This window comes from Pelobates fuscus, chromosome 1, assembly GCF_036172605.1.
Source record: "Pelobates fuscus isolate aPelFus1 chromosome 1, aPelFus1.pri, whole genome shotgun sequence".
Taxonomy (NCBI): Eukaryota; Metazoa; Chordata; class Amphibia; order Anura; family Pelobatidae; genus Pelobates; species Pelobates fuscus.
The window spans coordinates 125,652,561-125,671,191 of record NC_086317.1 but is presented as its reverse complement, the minus strand read 5'-3'; the positions used below and the strand labels follow the sequence as shown (position 1 = coordinate 125,671,191).

General features: G+C 35.8%; 1 protein-coding gene across 1 annotated transcript in view; it reads right to left on the bottom strand.

Annotated features, from left to right (window-relative positions):
* Positions 1–1,846: 1,846 nt before the first annotated feature.
* The window catches only part of CNKSR2 (connector enhancer of kinase suppressor of Ras 2), a 354,304-nt gene continuing 337,519 nt past the window's right edge, over positions 1,847–18,631 (bottom strand). The window contains exons 23-24 of the mRNA XM_063450253.1: positions 7,768–7,964; positions 1,847–2,813 (exon numbers count right to left, since the gene is read on the bottom strand). Coding sequence (XP_063306323.1) covers positions 2,598–2,813; positions 7,768–7,964 — 413 coding nt within the window. The 3' untranslated portion in view covers positions 1,847–2,597. The remainder of the gene's footprint in view (positions 2,814–7,767; positions 7,965–18,631) is intronic.

The following is an 18,631-nucleotide window of genomic DNA, read 5'->3' as shown; positions in this document are numbered from 1 at the left end:
ATGAATGTATTGTGTAATAATACATATTGTCTGCAATGCATCATCATTTTAAATGAAATAAAGCCCATAGTCCAAAACGGAACTAGAGGTTTAATTCCCACTTAAAAATATTTGAATATCATATTTTTCCAGTAGCATCCATAGTAATTTTACATGAAAAAAACATAAATATTTCATTTGGACATAGACATGCAAGTAACCTGCACATAGTCAAAATATCAAAGATTTATAAGAATGCTTGTGTAAACACGTTTTTTTTTTACTTTTTCCAAGAAACTACAAAAGGAAAAAAACGAAACTATCTTTTGGTTTATTTACTAAACACTGTGTTATAGTGAATTGAAAAACAAATTGCAAAATTTAGGAAAGAGAGTTAGAGAATTTGCTCAAAGCAGTTACTTTAGCCTAAAAATTGCACTTCTTTAAAAAAAAAAAAAAAATAATAAAAAAAATAAAACATATCAATGCACTACAATCTTTTGTCTTGTAAATAAACCCAATTGTCTATAAATAAACATAGATGAGCCACACACAATAGATCCCACTTATTTAGTAGATATTTTTCTTCAGTGTAGAAATAAAACATATACTGTTAAACAAATAATTGGACAGGGTGCGTAATTTGTGATTAAGTTCCTCATACAAATATATTTTGTGCTCAGTCTGTGCTTGCTATAAAGGACACTTTTTTAGAGCTGTATAGATATAGAAAAAATATGTGCTTTACCTGATAAAGTTTGCATTGCAAATTACTTCAGCATACATGATCCATAAATTAAAAAAAAGAAAAAGTTAAAGTACAACTATCTTATGTTGAAATTCACAAACATTTACAAATATGTTGGAGAAGAACCAATTTAAAATTTAATGTTGGAAATGTTTTGAGGACACCCTAATCCATTAAACCAGTTTTGAATACATGCAATGCCTTTCCAACACCAGACTTAATTTTTAATCAGCCAATAGCACTGGAAAAATATTTAAATTTTGTTATTGTTTTAAAAATTTGGCAATTTCAGATTTCATTTGACCACCAAAATGAACCACAGAGAGGTTTAGCTACAGGTCTTAGAGACGTGGTAGAACTTTGCATTCTACCCTTTAAGTAAGTTATTGTGCTGTTTATTTATTGAAAGTTATATTGATGATGTTTCCATTATAAGCACTATTAAAGCAGTTTACAATAAAAAGCACTTGGTGTTTGGGTCTTGCTGAATTGTCAGTATTGTAAGGTTGTAAGTTTTAAGCGCTTTTCTTTTTGTACAAGTATTTTGTCTTGATGAGAACACACTGTCATTTGTGTTTAATTTTTTATCAGCTGTAAATGGCTACATCTACTAGTAACTTAATAATGCTCCTTGTCGCATTTGAATCTAAAGTTATTCAGGCATAACTCATTTACATTGTGTACCCTTAGAAACCCATCAAAGTAACACTGGCAAATGTTTATAAGATTCTGCTGTAAAAAGAGGTTTCAAATTATCATGTATTTTCATTCCAAATCTAAAGGTTGAATTTTCCTTCAAAATCTATGTTTAATAGAAAAGTATACATCACTTTTTTTCTGAAAATGACCATTTTTACTAGCTTCCAGATTGTTTAGTAGTGCAAAGACAAAAGCACAAGTGCAAAAAAAAAAAAGACTAATAACTAACAAATTCTCATTTTCTCTTTTATAGGCTCTAAATAGTGTACAATCTTGACAGTTTGACCAGGAAAAAAGGAAAAAACTTTTTTTGATATAACTTTAGAAAAAGTTTCATAGAAACATCTATGTATGTAAAATTAGATGTAAATATATATATATATATATATTTTAAATTAATATCTTAAATAATATCTCAGGATGATTTATTTATATGTATAGCTCTACTATGACATGATTTATCAGTGACGATCACACTTTGGTGCAATTGAAAATATTCAGGGAGGTAGTTTTTGGGAGTTTTAATATACTTATGGCACTGTATAATATATACTAGCGATGTGGTACATTTCATAAGCTGTGGGGTTGACGTTGATATAGCAGGACTGTGGATTTCCCAGAGCGTAGACATGTAAAAGCAATAGCAAAAGATGGCTTATACTAATAATTGTTAGTAACATATCTTATAAAACAATCAATTTCCAGATCGCATAAAGCTTTATCTTCATGTTTTCCGAGTTCTAATCTACTCTACGTCCTCAAAAATATACCTACAACGTGAAATACTTTTTTTGAGACTTAGTTACAGTATTTTAGGAATTGTAAAAAATGTTTTTCATTTTCTGTCATTTGCCAAACTTGTACTTTCACCCAGATATTTAAAGGTTTACAAAATTTTGTTCATATACGAAGCTCTAAGAAAATTGCTTCCTATTTATAGCTCAGTTAACATTTACACATTTTATTTTTTTGTAACCACAAAATAAACACATAGCTGAGCACTGACAGCATAGAAAATATACAAATGCCAAACATAGAAATTGGCATTGGTACCATATATGAATTACTCCACTTAGATCAGCAACATTAAAATAGATTATTTTTTTTACTAGACTTTCCATATATTAATAGAAAATATCAATTTTTCAGGGGTTTCAGTGGATAAAGACAATTATACATGCGTTTCAATATATGAATGTGAATGTGCTAGAGACTGGATGAGGGCATCTACTTCCGAAGAAGCACTTTCACAGTCCTTTAGGTTATTGTTTGGACAGATGTCTTGATAAAGATCAAGGTATAGCTGCTTCCATTCTTGAAAGTCTTTAGATGTCAGATCTGTTTTTTCCAGAATCTTATTAATAATAGCTACTTCTCCTTCTTTGGCCTGAAAAATACAAAAAGTAATATATTTGTTATACTTTTTGAATGATTTAAGTGCAACGTTAACGTAAGCTCATATTCTACATTAAAAATAATTAGTCAGACAGTTCACAAGGAAATGGAAAATAATTCTGAACATTGAAAATAAAAAATAAAAAAAATAAGACTGATCTTTTACCTTGCTCATAATAACCTGAAGGCGTTGTTACATTCTATCTCCATTTAATGCCAAGGTTATCAACAAAATAGTTGCAATTCTCCTAAAGATCAAACAATCACCATGAAAACCAATAAAATGTTCCTCTGTATTTCACACTTTGCCTTTAATTTGCTCTGTTTTTTTTTTCTGTGTGTAATAAATATAGCGTTTGGTGTTTTTGTCATTTTCTATAGAGCTAGACTACTTATCACTCTGTGGTAGGCAAGAATGAATACATTCCCAACATAAACCCAGACGCTAAATCAGGCTAGGCAACTTGCAGCTCTCCAGATGTGGACTGCAGCTCCCATAATTCTCTTACAACCATAATGCTGGCAAAGCATCAAGTGAGATGCAGACCACAATATCTGGAGTGCCAAAGGTTGTCCTGTCCCAGCATTAGATAACTGTATTTGTGCACTTGCACCAATAATTCTAAAAATCAGATACATAGTAGTTAGTACATTTTATAATTGTGCAAATATATCCCAAAGTTAAAGCTATCTTACCACACTGGCACTAAAACACTGACGTTAAAAATAAACAACATTGTTGCTGTTGGTTTTTTTATACCATATTTTTAGGAATCCAATTTACCATTACTTATAAATTATAAGACCTTTAATTCTTGCAACTTTATTTTACACACCGTTCATTGTTAAGATTTTGTCAACTGTGGCTGGTTCATAGATGCTCTCTAATGGGGTATATATTTATAAACGAAGAACTGACATCAATTAAAAAAAACTAATTTGGAAATAAGCAATTATCTAGGTTAGACTAGCCATGCTGGAAATAAAACTGAATTTAAGAATTTCTACAATTCCGTTACCTTGGCTTTAGAATTACAATATCATCTTCAATTCACTACAATTCACTGTTTTGAGAATAAAATTACCCTAACGGCAGGCCCAAATGTTGCATTATGAAATACAGCTCTAATAATTAGACAAGATCTGCTATTATGAGTAGTAATTTGAAGTAGTAGACTGATCGGGTCTATGAATGATGTGTTCACCTTGAGTTCCAAACAAGTAAAGTAGGAATAGTATAGTATGGTATTATCCTTTACCATGTTCGAGCATTTCGTACGCCTGCTTATGTGAGATGCTCGGTACATTTTATATGATTTATAATGTAGGTAGGACTTTATATATCTACTTCCTTTTATCTGGAGCAACGAGTTTTTGAAGTTTCCTCCTAAATTTACAGGGAACTAAACGGTATTATATGTATGATTATGACCAGCCATGTCCAAAAAGGTAAATGTCAAATTTATTTTAATTAGATGGAGAAAACATTTCTTTTTAATATTTTTACAGCATGTACCCAACATAATGTATGCTTTTTACTTTACTTAATAATAATACAATTACAGTTTTGTAAAATCTTATCCTCTGTCATATCTTATTCCATTTGTTTAAACATTGTAAGCGGCAGAGATGCACATTGCACAGCAATGTGAGTGATCTATATGGCACTGAAAAACTTAAAACATATTGAAAATTATACAATAGTCAGTTGCAATGAAGTGCTTAGACAATTCCTGCTCTGATACAAAGAAATATTAACAGCACAGAAAAATTCAATAAATAAAAAAAAAAGACTGGAGGACAGAGACAATAATTATAGTATTTGTACCTGGATACCTGGGATAGTCAGCAAACACACAGTCAGCAGACACAAAATGCTGGGATTAAAGGACATATTAGCAGACAAGTACTACTGGTATTGAAACTGAGCATTGTGGGCACATTAAACACCATTGTAGCCTAGTGGTTAGATGTTTTGTTTTTTACCCTGGCAGCCAGGGTTTAATTTCTTGTATGAGCATAAAAAAAAAATTCATATAATTTTGTGAAATCAGACAAAAATAAACATTGTTTGAGACGCCACATGCAGTGATCATATTATTTTACATGGACTAACACACAGATAAATAAGCTTGTTCACTCTTGCACGCTCACTCTGCAGAAATTCTGTCAAATTATGTAATTCTAGCCTCACCTCTGCCCTGGACAAGGTAGCTCTCCTATATATCTTAAGGCAGGCACACTTCCACTCTTGGCACATTAAGTTAAGCTGTAACCAATAAAGATGGTCCTGCTCAGCTGAACTTTGAAGTGGAGGAAGTACGACACAGTGCAACAGTTTCTACTGCAAACACATGTTGTGCTCTCAACACTGCCATCTCTTTGCTCTCATAATTCCAATGGACTCTTTGATACCTTACTTTGCCCAGCCATAGCCTTACTACGAATGAAAACTAACCGAACAGCTAACAACTTTGCAAGCTACTCTACTGATACAATTTATCATTTGAGGGAAGAATTATGCTGACTTATATCATCCCTCTCAGCCTCTCTTGTTTTCTGCTTCTCTTGTCTTTCAAACTTTCAACCTAGTTACTGAACAGGACATCTTTACATCTCCTTTCCATTTGCCTCACCACCTGCAGCTTCAATTACATTCTTTGTCACCTTATCAGGCCTTTTCTCATTTACCTTGTGTAATTTTTTTTTATTCAGCTTAATTTTGAGAATATTAAGATTTCAGTGAATAACCCTGACAGAAAGTGACTAATAAACTAATTGTGGCCAAATCCAAAGGTCACTACTCCATACCAATTCTGCTAGACCTCTCTGATGCATATGACACTGTTGATCAAATACTTTTTCTCCAAACCATTCACACACTGGGACTTTGTGACCTAACCCTTACATGGTTCTCGTTCTCTCTACTAATTCTTCTTGAGTATATAATTTTTTGGTAACACCACCTTCCTTGGCCTTTTTTTACTGCCTCTCCTGGAAAATATATTAGTTCCTTTTAATTACAGCACCACCCATATGACACCCAGATTTACCTCTCCTGCCCTGATCTCTTTCCAGACCTTCTTGAAGATGTTATCAGCTGCCTCTCCTCCATTTTCCATTTGTTATGGCTTAATTCCTCTAAAATCGAGCTTACATTCTGTTTTTACAAAATCAATCCTCTCATTCTGTAAGTTGATGGAACTCCTATTTACCCCAGCTCGTTGCCTAGGTGTCATCTTTGAGTCTGCAAGGAGTTTGTTCACACTCTTATACTGTCCCATATCAATTACTGCAATTGTCTACTAATTGAGCTCTCCAGAACCATACTGCTTCTCTACAGTCAATGATGAATGCTTGAGTCAGTATTTTGAAGTGCTTTATTGTTGCTTATCTCACACTTCACCCATTTGGAAATCATTACATTGATTTCCTGTACCCTTTAGGGTAGCTCTTAACAATTCTTTCCTTATTACATTTATTTACAAATTAATAGGTACATGATATCAGTGCTAAATAGGTCTATAGTTTGGTAAAAATGTAATGAACATAACATAACAAAAAACAAATGGATAAAACACTACATGCTATATTTAAGGCACATACAACTGAATCATGACGATTTGACAAAAATTTCACAAAATTTTCAATTCCGCTTTTATATATCAAAATTTTCAATTTCACTTTTATAAGTATTCTAAATCATATCAGGGTCAGAAGGAAATACGATCGTTCTTCAACAAGGTGATTATGTTTTTCTTTCTAAGAGGTATTACATAGGTCACGTGAGCTGAATATACATCTATTGGACATTCTACGTTATTGTTTTTCCTCTTTCTTTATCCTGGCATTATCTTAAACATGTGAAACACATGACTCAAATAATGTCAAGATTCATAACAAATTAGCAAAAAAACAAAAGCTTTAATTGCAGAAATGAAGCCCACGGTTTATTGCTCTATACCGTTGCACACATTTGTACAATACACCAACATAATTAAGGCTGAATAACTTTAGAGATAAATAAGGTCCATACAAACTGAAACACATACAAAAACATTAAAACAAATTGTAAAAAAAAAAACATACAAACAAACAAAAACCTAAAACAAATCAGGGAATCAATACACAGCAACTGAAAGAAAATTCCAGTTTTGGATACATTCGGTAATCATGATCACCAAGAATGAGAATTTAGATAAAATATGTAGTAAGAAATCCAGACAGTTGAATAGGATTAGTCAGATTTTGAGGTTCTGTGTAAACCAAGTGAATTAGGTTAGTCACTTAACAACAAGAATAATAAAATATGTAGCTCTGTCTTTACTATTTGTGACTAATCATGTAATATTTAAATACATTGCAAAGCTTATCTTGTACTAATGTACAAATTATAAAACAACAAAACATTGATATAAAAAAGCAATCAGTGTTTTATCCACAGAACTTTATTCTATAACCGGGAAACATCAGAATAATTCTGCCAATGTAATTTCATCACTTCAAATGATTCTCCATGTGAAATGTAAAATGGATCACTTATAGGATATGAACACATATCAGAGTATTTATAAAAACTCATAATGCAAAGAGACTATATATTGGAAATTTATCATATGAACAGGACAACATATTTAAAGGTACAGATATCTGTGCTAAACTTTCTGATGCAACATTTGCATAATACAGTATTTAAATATCAAAGTCTCTACAGTATAGAAGATTGTGCATATTGTTCAATGTCAACGTCAATTCGTATCTTCCATATTGCTTAAAATAGTTACTTTTGGATGGAAACATTTGTTTAACACATGAAACCTTTTAAATGTCTCCATAAATAATACTACCATACTTCAATTTTGTTGATAAATGTAAGAGTTATTTAAAAATTATGTATTTTCTCGACGACCCCAGGTTGCCCTCATATGTCTTTTCTAAAATCCTACCTTTAAAGTGCTTTTCAAAATTCGCAGTCTGTGAAGTTTTTCATTGACTACTGGATCACTACATCTTTTTATAAAAGACTTCTTGTACTCCACTTTGGTCGAAAGACGCTGTTCTCCAAGAGGGGACAAACTGGCCTGTTCCAGGGCCCTGTAGAGATCTTGTAATGAGTCTGCTTGCTTCTCGTCTACAATGTCTGCTATCACGAAAACAGAAGGAATGGAGCAAAATTAACTATTGATTAATAAATGGGCACTGAGTTGTATTATTTGTACCCTCTGGGATTGAGTGACTGCAACTTTAACTAAGTTGCAACTTTAACTAAATAAGATTAGACAGAAAAACCCAAAAAAGTATGTTTTAGTTTTTTTACCACACTTAATGGAATTATATAACTCAATACTTTGTTTCCAGTGTTTTGCATTTAATCAATACTACACCAACACTTTGTATAATTTACTCATAGAATGTTGTTGGTTGAAAAATATTATTGATTGAGCAAACAAGCACAAAAATAGATCTAAAAAGCAGGGATGAAGCAATAAACAATGAAGGAGCCAGTCAAAAAGGTCCCTAATAATAAAAGGACCAGATGTTAAGCCCCAAAGAAAACCCACTCGTTATTCTCTGTTTGGGGATAACCCACTAGTAAGGCAAAAGACAGAAAGAAGGAACGGACTGAAAGTCCAAATGAGAGAATAACTATTAAAAAGGAAGCCCTAAAGTGAAAATAATAAACAAATAGCTCGACGCGCGTTTCGGCGTGTCAGCACTCCGTCGTCAGGAGCAATTGCTGACATGCCAAAACGCGCGTCGAGCCATTTATTATTTTCACTTTACTTCACTTAGTAGCACTATGCACTAGTTTGAGTTAATTTAAGTGTGTTTTTTTATCTTAGCTGAGGAAGGGACAGAGGTTCAGGTAGGCATTTAGTGGCTCATCCACGGTGCCGAGGTATTATAGGGATAGCCTTTACTTATTTTAGTAATTGGCTTAGGGGGATTTTGAGGGGGTGGTTCTCTGTTTATCTACTCTTCCCCCTACCTATCCTATTACCTCTGTACATTCCTGCTCTTCTGGGAAGGTAGTCTGGCAATATTTGTTCAGCTTTTTTAGCTGATCCTTTACAAAGATTTCCCTGTGTCTATATGCTTCCACTGTATGTCTTCTACATAGACATTACACATTTTTCTAGCCTTTCCCTCCCTCTTTTTGGACAATCCTTTTTCAAAGGTTTCCTTAGATTTATTAAAGGTAGTGCTTCCTTTTTAATAGTTATTCTCTCATTTGGACTTTCAGTCCGTTCCTTCAGATCTAAAAAGCAAACCATTTTACTTGGTTTTGTAATTAACTAGACTAGTCATGTGGCTGCAACAAAGTTAATGTACAAAAACAAAACAAGGGACTATTAGTATCCAAAATTTCTTAAAGGTTCCAGTCAGTGGTGTACAAACAAAATGTCTTGGTCCCTGCACATTATGTTTACTTTTGGGATCATATTATTTCTAATATTATTACGGGTTATTTGGTATGTAAATGTATCCCTATGTTAGAAAAATACATTTTATAAAACAGAAGAAGAAACCGTATGATGACTGGAAACAGACAGAAAAAAATCTAAATCTACCTCCTAGACCTAGACCCTAGGCCTGAGCTCTTCCAAAACTTCAGACACAATGGAGGTTATGGTAGTATTAGGGGTATAAGAAAAAACAAATCTGAGATGGGCCATTCTGTAATTCAACCCTTCAGGTTCCAAATCAGGATATGTACTAACAAAAAAGTAAGAGAAAATACGGATGATGTTCCACTGGGATTTGAAGACTAGTCATCCACAGATCACAAGAAGCGTGTGGTTGATGACTAAACTAGAGCCAGTTCTTTTATAAAAAATCTCCAGCATTGTAGTCTATGAAAAGTAAAACAGACTGCCTTGAAATCCATTCTACCTTTAATACAACTTTCTTCGACTATAGCTCCTAGTTTTCATTTAAATGTTGAGGTGGCCAGTTCAACATCTCTGTGGGTATTATATCTCCAGTGTACATCTTCTAAAATGATGAAACATCAATGTATCATATATGTATCATAACTTTAAATTAATTAAATTAAGGCATGAAAGTATAAAACCCATACTGGTACAGTAGTTAGTATAACCATTTGGGATTTTACTAATTTGGGATTATTGACCAAGGAATTGCATTGTTTTTTGTTTTTTTTTAAACCGTAACTGCATGTACAATGCATTTTATGGCTCTATATATTTTTACCCAGATGTATCAGGCTGGGTAAACACTGGCATTAAAGAAGCGGTCAACGGCCACTGTGCCAAGAAATAAAGCAAATCCTACACCTTTATTGTGGTTTGATATTTAAACTTTCCTATTATTAATAACACTATTTATAACACTAATTACAAAGTGAAAACTGAATCCACAGACCTGTACAATGGATAAACAATGTATACACAATATGCACAATACACAATATGCCACAAAACATTTAAACAAGCAATACACAGAACTCAGCTCTACACAAATTACAAGAAACGTAGCAAAACTCAAAATAAACAGTGAAAAATAAAATTACCTACATCATATAATATAGCCAGAATGACCAATTAAACATTCCATAAAGCTTCATCATTACATGTTATCATATGTTCCTTATAAGCAAAACACAGGGATATCAGTGATGTCTACAAGCACTCAACTACAAGAGAAAAGAGTCAACCACTATGGATACTGATCAAAGATTAGGAAAACTATCCTAATGCAGAAAATGATCATTATTAATTTCAATAATTAACATGTCATAATATAAAATGTTAGTAAAAGTTAGTAATAATTATTGTGAAAGGAAGAACAGGTTGATTTTTTTTGTTCTGCATGTCAAAGATTATCCAACTTTATAGTAGTCATATAAACCTCTCTAGCATGAAAGGTTGATTTGTTACTGTTAAAAATAAAGTCAGATTTCCCATAGTTAAATTAGATTACAGAAGTTGCAGTAATTTGCAGGACCAGCACTGGTTGAGAGGAAAACGACGGAACATAAGAGTTAAACACTTCCTGTAAAGAGTCATCTAATGTTTATGCTTCCTTTATTGCACAGTCTGCTTAATTTAGAAATTCTAATCCATTAATAGCCTTCTAGAATACTCCTGTGTTTGATTAAAATTCAATTTACAGAGCAAGAGACAAAAACTGCTAAAGTAAGCTAACATATGATTGAAAATAAAAACAAATTAAAATGGGGGCAGGGCCTGATAGCCAAGATGGCCGGTCGCACACATCTAGAGCTCCTGTAAAAGTGGGCACAATCATACCAACGCCGACCGAACTAATAATGCTAGTGGCACACGGTGACCGGAGACGGACACAGGAGACCTCAAGAAACAGAATGGTACCTGCCTGGCACAAAAACACCACGGAACAGCCAGCACCGGCCATGCGGCCTAATCAAGAGTGGAACCTGATGCATGGGGAGGCGGACGATCTCCCGGCACAGGACACGCTCACACGGGAGGACTCACCACAGCCCTGCTGCCCCCCCCCCCCCTCTGGACCGGCAGGGGATATCCCGGTCCTCGCTGGGGACGATTACCCCACAATACAGCTTGGAAGCCAGCAAACTCGGATTTTCCCTGGGACTGCCACTGTGGAAGTACCCCAGCAACCCGGAAAGAGCAGAGGAAAACCGCCCGAAAGTCAAGCCGACCACAATGATTATGCAGCACGGCTGAAAGCTATCTTCATGGCATTCTGGCGCAAATTGGAAAGGCGCATGCAACGAAAGGCTGCTACACGCCATGGCGCCCGGCCACAGCCGCACCCACGTGGAGGCTGCAAAATGGCCACAGCGAAACCACAGCGGAGCATACAGGGCCAACAACACCACCTAACTCTGCACCGCAGACCACGGACATCCACAACCGTTGGGAGCAACAGACCTCCTAATGGGACTCTCAAGACAGAAGCCTGACTCACCGCCCTCATACCCGGAGAGGTCCCAGGAGAGCAAGGCTCCGGCAGGCCCAAGGTCCTATCACACATGCTCAGGTAGTGGGAAGAGTGGGAGTACAGCAAAAGGCGGTCAGCCGCGGCGTGCAGCGAGAAGGCCTCAAGACGAAGTGCCAAGCATTCAGAGCCCGGCGTGGTCTCCCCTCCCATAGAGCTGCAGACGGACACAAGCACCCACCAGCTACCAGCCTCCCACCACTAGGCATCGGCTGACCTACCTGACTCATGGTCCACCCTCAAGCAGTAAGCATTGGACGAGTGATTGCTGCACTGAATTCTGCGGCAGAATAGCTGATCCTGTGCAGACCTTACAGAACACAATGCCCCGACCTGCTTTTGGTACAATCATAGATTAAATCTGCTTTCTTATTCCCTTAGGCTACTATAGATCATATGCCAGATGTTATACCATGCAATGTTGCTTACCTATAGTTCTCGTGCAGACATACACTGGTTAGACCAAGCTACCATACAAATAACCAATATGTTAAAGAAACATGCCCAACAACTTAAGCTTGTACTAAAATGTATTTCTAATGCATGAAACTCACTACTAATTTAAGCCTGTTTCCCTTAAGCATCTGAACCTGTAGTTTAAATTCGTACCTTTTACTTTTAAATAACCTATCCAGTTCTAGCTTGTTATTAATATAAAAAACATTCGCTCACCCCTTTGTACTACATACTGATGTGCCTGAGGAATGCCATTAAGGGTACCTCAAGCGTGTTGAAACTTCTATATGCACTGAAAAAATACAATAAAAAATAAAAAAAAATAAAAAAAATGAATGCAGACTGTTTGAGTCACAGCAAGGGAAGGTGTGGATTATGCAGCATGAATCAAAACAAAAGTGATTTAATTCTTAAATGAGCAGAGGTATTATCTATACACTTAAATTGCTTCATTAAGCTAAAGCCTTTTTAATGCCCAAAGTGTCCCTTTAAATGTTTCCTTTTTAACTTATTTTTCAATTTTTTTTAAATCTAATGTATACAACCAACAATTATACACAATAACCTCCTATTTTATTCAACAGTATTTCTTTAAGTACACTACTTATGCCATGCACAGTGAACAAATGCATACTAAAATGTTTCCAAGTTCAAATAGTGAATCTATTCTAGACTTAAAGGGACATGTAAAGCATCACAAGGACTACAGCTTATTGTAGAGGTTACAGGACATAAGTCTATGAGCACCATCTCACATGTTTCGTCAAATCATGCTCTATTTGGCACAAATGGTAGCTCCCTCTAAAGCCACACCGATAATGAGGGGAAAAAAAACTACTTATGCATTATCACATTTAGTCTAGGAGGCAATTATAGACTGAAAACTGGACCCATTACTCTCAGCTTACCATTGCACAGTTAAATAGTTACATAGGCTAAAAAAGAGACATGTGTCCATCAAGTTCAGCCTTCCTCACATTTGTTTTTTGCTGTTGATCCAAACGAAGGTAAAAAAAAAAAAAACAGTTTGAAGCACATCCAATTTTGCAACAAAATCTGAAAAAAAATTCCCTCTTGACCCCAGAATGGCAGTTAGATCAATCCTTGGATCAAGAAGCATTTACCTTATATTATATCCGTGAACATTCTGTTTTTGCAAGTATGCATCTACACTAAACAAAATTATAAACTGCATCCTGATGTGCCACAACTGTGAGGTGGATGGATTATCTCGGCAAAGGAGAAGTACTCACAAACACAGATTAAGACAGATTTGTGAACAAAATTTGAGAGAAATAGGCCTTTTGTGTACATAGAAAAAGTCATGAAAAATAGGGGCAAAAAAAAGTGTTGTGTTTATAATTATGTTCAGTGTAGTTGCTGTTTAAATATCTGTATGGACTCTGATAAAACCACTTCTTCAGGCAGCGAATTCCATATCCTTATTGATCTTACGTAAAAAAAAAAAAAAAACCTTTCCTTTGCCTTAGACTAAATCTTCTTTCTTCCAGTCTAAACGCATTACCTTGTGTCCTATGTAAAGTCCAGTTTGTGAATAGATTTCAACACAATGGTTTGTATGGGCCATGAATATATTTGTATAATGTTATCATATCATTTACATTTGTTAATTATCTAGATTTGATTGGCTCACACATGATAATACAAAAGTAAAGTTTCTTCATTATCACATTATCAGTGTGACTGATGAGAGGTAGGATTATGGGTGTCAGGGATAGCCATGTTTATTTTGTTAAAGGAACACTCCAAGCACCATAACCACTACAGCCCGCTATTGAGGTTAAAGCCAACCAAGTTTGTCTTGGCATTAAAAAGCCTAACATATTCTGTTCTTTTAGTTACAACAGTTGCTTATTATCTGGAGGACTCCTTAGTACTGAGAACCAGACGTTTCAAAATCCCAATACATTGTATCAGATGGTGTTATACTGTTATACCCTTATTACACATTATCAGGAATTGCTGCTGCTTTACTCACATGACTCGTTAATTGCTTAAAGGTACACTATAGTCACCATAACCACTGCAACTTAAAGTAGTGGTTCTGGTGTCCATAGCATGTCCCTGCAAGCTTAGCACTGTAAACACTGCCTTTTCAAAGAGTTACACCTCTAGTGGCAGTCACTCAGATGACCACTAGTCATGCTTCCTAATTCTGCATGAAGGAGCTCTGCATGGAGGCACTGAATGCATTGATTTACTGCATCTCTCTGAGGAGATGCTGTTTGACGCAGCAAGGTGTTTTGCCACGCATGCGCAATTGCCTCCCAATGCTATGGGAAAGCATGTGATAAGTTGAGATCTTCAAGATTGATGACCTTAGCCATGTATTCAGGGCAACTATCGCAAGACCAGTTCGGTGTGATAGAACATTTTTAAACCTTCACCTTCCTGCAAGGCGAGGGGCAGAAACCTAAACATTGATTCCTGTACTACAGTGGCAGAAATATGTTTGTATCTTTGTATACACTATAGTGTTCCTTTAAGGTCTATTGCCATGCCAAAATTACAATGATAAGATTTGAAATGTCTAACCTCAAGCCTCTTAAAATTTTACATTCTTGTCTCATCTAAAATCAAGAGGGATGAGCCGATTTATACATATATCACATAAACATAACAGGCTATATATAGAACATCATATCTGTCTACTGTCCCAGTTTGATTGTGACAGTCTTGACTGCAGTACTTATACCCTGACATCAAATCAAAATGGCCATCGGCAGATTTATTTAAAATGGGTGCTATGTATTGGTGCTTTGTACACCATAGCAACTAGCTGCAGAACCTCATGTACAAAATAAGGTATTGGACTATTTTACTCAATTCTACTAATCTCCCACTAGCACTGCAATCAGATATTGTCACTCAACACCATCTGCTGAAAAAGGATTCACAGAAAGAGACATCAAAGTATATAATCCATTTCTGAGTAAACCTTCACCCCTATGACTGAATAGCAAATGAAGATTTGAGATACCACCTCATGTAACTTGATTTTACATGAGGTGGTACACGGTCAGAACTGGGGGAAAAATGATGAGAGTAATTTAACTTCTAGTTCAAATATATCCTGCTCCAGGGGTCAAGTCCTGGGGAATAAAGTGTGGGAACTCACTCGAGTTCCACCCTCACCCCACCACCAGAAAAAAACAAAACTTGCATGCATATATAAACACGTACACACACACTCAGGTGCACACATACACTCACAGACACACACACAGACTCACAGACAGACACACATACTCACAGACAGACAGACACACACACATACATACACTCACATACACATACACTCACAGACACATACACACACACTCACAGACACACACAAAAATGTCCACCCAGCCTCCCTACCTGGGGAGCTGGCGTGGACCTGTCCCTGGGGACAAGTGGGGCTTCAGTGCGGCCGGCTCTTGTCTCGCTGTCAGACGCGGCGAGGGAGTTGTGTCCTCTCTGCTCCCTCTCGCTGCGCGGGCTGTCTGCTGATGCCGGGAGCCGGAATATGATGTCATATTCCATCTCCCAGCATCAGCAAACGGCGCGGCGAGAGGGAGCAGAGAGGACACAGCTCCTTCGCCGCGTCTGACAGCGAGACAAGAGCCGGCCAGGGGGGATCCTTCAGGTGGCCATTAGGCCACCTCTTGGGCCCCCCATGACAGGGGGAACACGGGGACATTTGGGGGCGGCATTTTTTGCCGCCCCCTGAGTGCCTGCAGGACCATAAACGGGAACGGCGTTCCTGCACTAGAAAAAGTGCAGGAACGCCGTTCCCACACGTTCCTGCAGGACTTGAGCCCTGTCCTGCTTACTCAGAGTACAGACTGGGGGCTTTAAATAGCTCAATTTACATAGTTTACATATTTTGGCTCATTATTCAAAATATGATTGAGAGTAACTGTTTTGTCCTGAAGAAAGCTCCATGTGGGAGCTGAAACATTGACTTTTTAAATGGATTGAATAAAAGTTCAATTTTATTTGAAAATCTCTACAAAGTCCTTGGAGTGTGGTCATTTCTGATATATATATACACACACACACACACACACACACACACGTGTATGCGCATATATTGCAATTTGCATGCACATTATCTTAATACTTTTTACATCGTATCTATTATAACCACATTTTCTTTTATGTTTGATCAATCATTGTCACATTAAAGGAAGCAGTAACACTTCTTAGTGATAAAACTGTGGTAGTTATTACTGAAAAAAATAGCTGTACTTCCCATCCACCCTGTTAACATGCTTAAATGCCTTTAGACAGTGAATATATATTAACTCACTATTAATAGGCTGTTTATAATCTTTTTAATGTTCTTTCTGCATGCCGTAGCTTGGCAACTGGGAAAGGTATAAAATCAGCTTGGCTTTCTTGAGTATAGAGTATTACTTGGAGATATGGCATTAGACACTGTAGAACGATCATGAAATAGTTGCTAAAAGGATGATACATGACCTTTACATGGACTCTACCTTGTCCAGGCCAGCTGGATCTAAATCACTGGTTGGTGATGCATTAGGTCATACAAATCAAAAGTAAGATGCAGTTTCATTGTGTTAAATGTCAAATGGTGTGCTTAGCCAGATATAGCTCTGTTACTTAATTTAAACCTTAGTACATGGCACAAGCTGGATTTGATTTAGAACACAATATACTTGATGTACTAGGCCAAAGTTAGTGGACATGTCTAGACAGTTCCATTGTTTAGAAGTGTTGTGGCAACTGAGCATTGTGAACTGCCAAGCATAAACCCAATCATATTCCAACAACTTCATGGAAGAGGAACAGAAAGCAGACAAATCATTGAGGAGCAATCATTTTCCCACCATCACATCGTACAAATGAAAAAATAGCAAATAAAAAAAAAACAAGATTATTTATTTTCTATAAGTGATACACAAACCCCCAATCTTTTATAAGCCACGTCACTTTCAAAGATTGAAGAGTGTGCCCAGACGTAGATCCATAACTTATACCCAATGAGCCATCAGTCATCCTTAAGTACAATTACTTTTTTATGTTAAAATATGTTCTGATTGATATGGTTATTAGAAAAAAATATTCAAAACGCGATTTCCTTAAAAGATTTAATAGGTTTACAGATTTCCTTGATAGGATTGTTATGAAATGTCGATCTTTTCAGAAACATTCAAGTGGATACACATGCTGAAAAATCTGTTTGCTTTGAGCTTTATGAAGAAGCTCTTCCATATATAGAGAATGTCTTATATGTTTACTGGAGACAAAGAGAACATATGATTTGTCAGATATATAAAATTGACCAAACCTCACTTTTAATTTGGAGACTTATAAAATTGACATTGTCCAGAGCGATATCTTTTATTGCTGATGTATATAATATATTTTTATAGACATTCCTAATAAAATACGGAACACTGAATATAATTTCAGTGTGCATTAAAAACTCTCTGAATTTCTTTTTTTAAACGTGTATGTTAAATAATTTCCTATTAATAAGTTAAAGGAACACTCCAGAGTTAGAAATAGCAAGCTCGGTTCCTAAAACTATAGTATCCCTCTGCCCACTCTGCCCCCTTTTTTCCTACGTACCACTCCATCTCCGTCTCCTCCTCCTATATGAACCTTAAACTCTAAAATTGCAATGTTTTCTGCTGCAGGGTTAAGGGGACACTGCACCCAGAGCATTACAATGAGGTGAAGTAGTCTGGGTGTCCCTTTAAGGAACATTTTTTACAGAAATTGTACCATTGTCAAGGATTTCTATTGCAAATAATATTTAGTGGTCTGAAATCACTCCGTTTATTTTTGTATGAAATGTTTATGGTTTTTGCATTGAATAAATATTGTACAAACTATAGCCATGTATAATATTGAAACACGGCCATATCGTTGGAAAAGTTTTCAATAAAAAAATTTATAAATAAAATACATTTTAAAAAAACTTTCTGATTTGGTACCCACCAAGCCATGGAATATAAGCAATTTCTTACATTTGTTTGCTCTCAGCATCCTTGAATCATTTGCTGGTTACAGATAATTATTTTCAACCGAATTCACAGCTTTCTGAATACTTTATGTGCAGCACAACCGATGCACAGCTATGCTTGATGTACTGTATTATTCAATACAGCCCCTAGCAATCATTTAAGAAAAGTCATCTGAGAAAATCAAAATGGCTGTGAATGCTGTGAAAGAATTAAATCTCTTGCCTGGTCACAAAGTCATTGCAATACATTACAGAGATAGACACGAATGTGAAGCCATCATATTCATTCTTGTCAATGGTAAGATTAGTCATTATTGATAAATCAATGTGCCTAAAGAGCCTTGCAATTTATTTTGATCACTAACACCTTCAAGGGTTTGAAGAACACA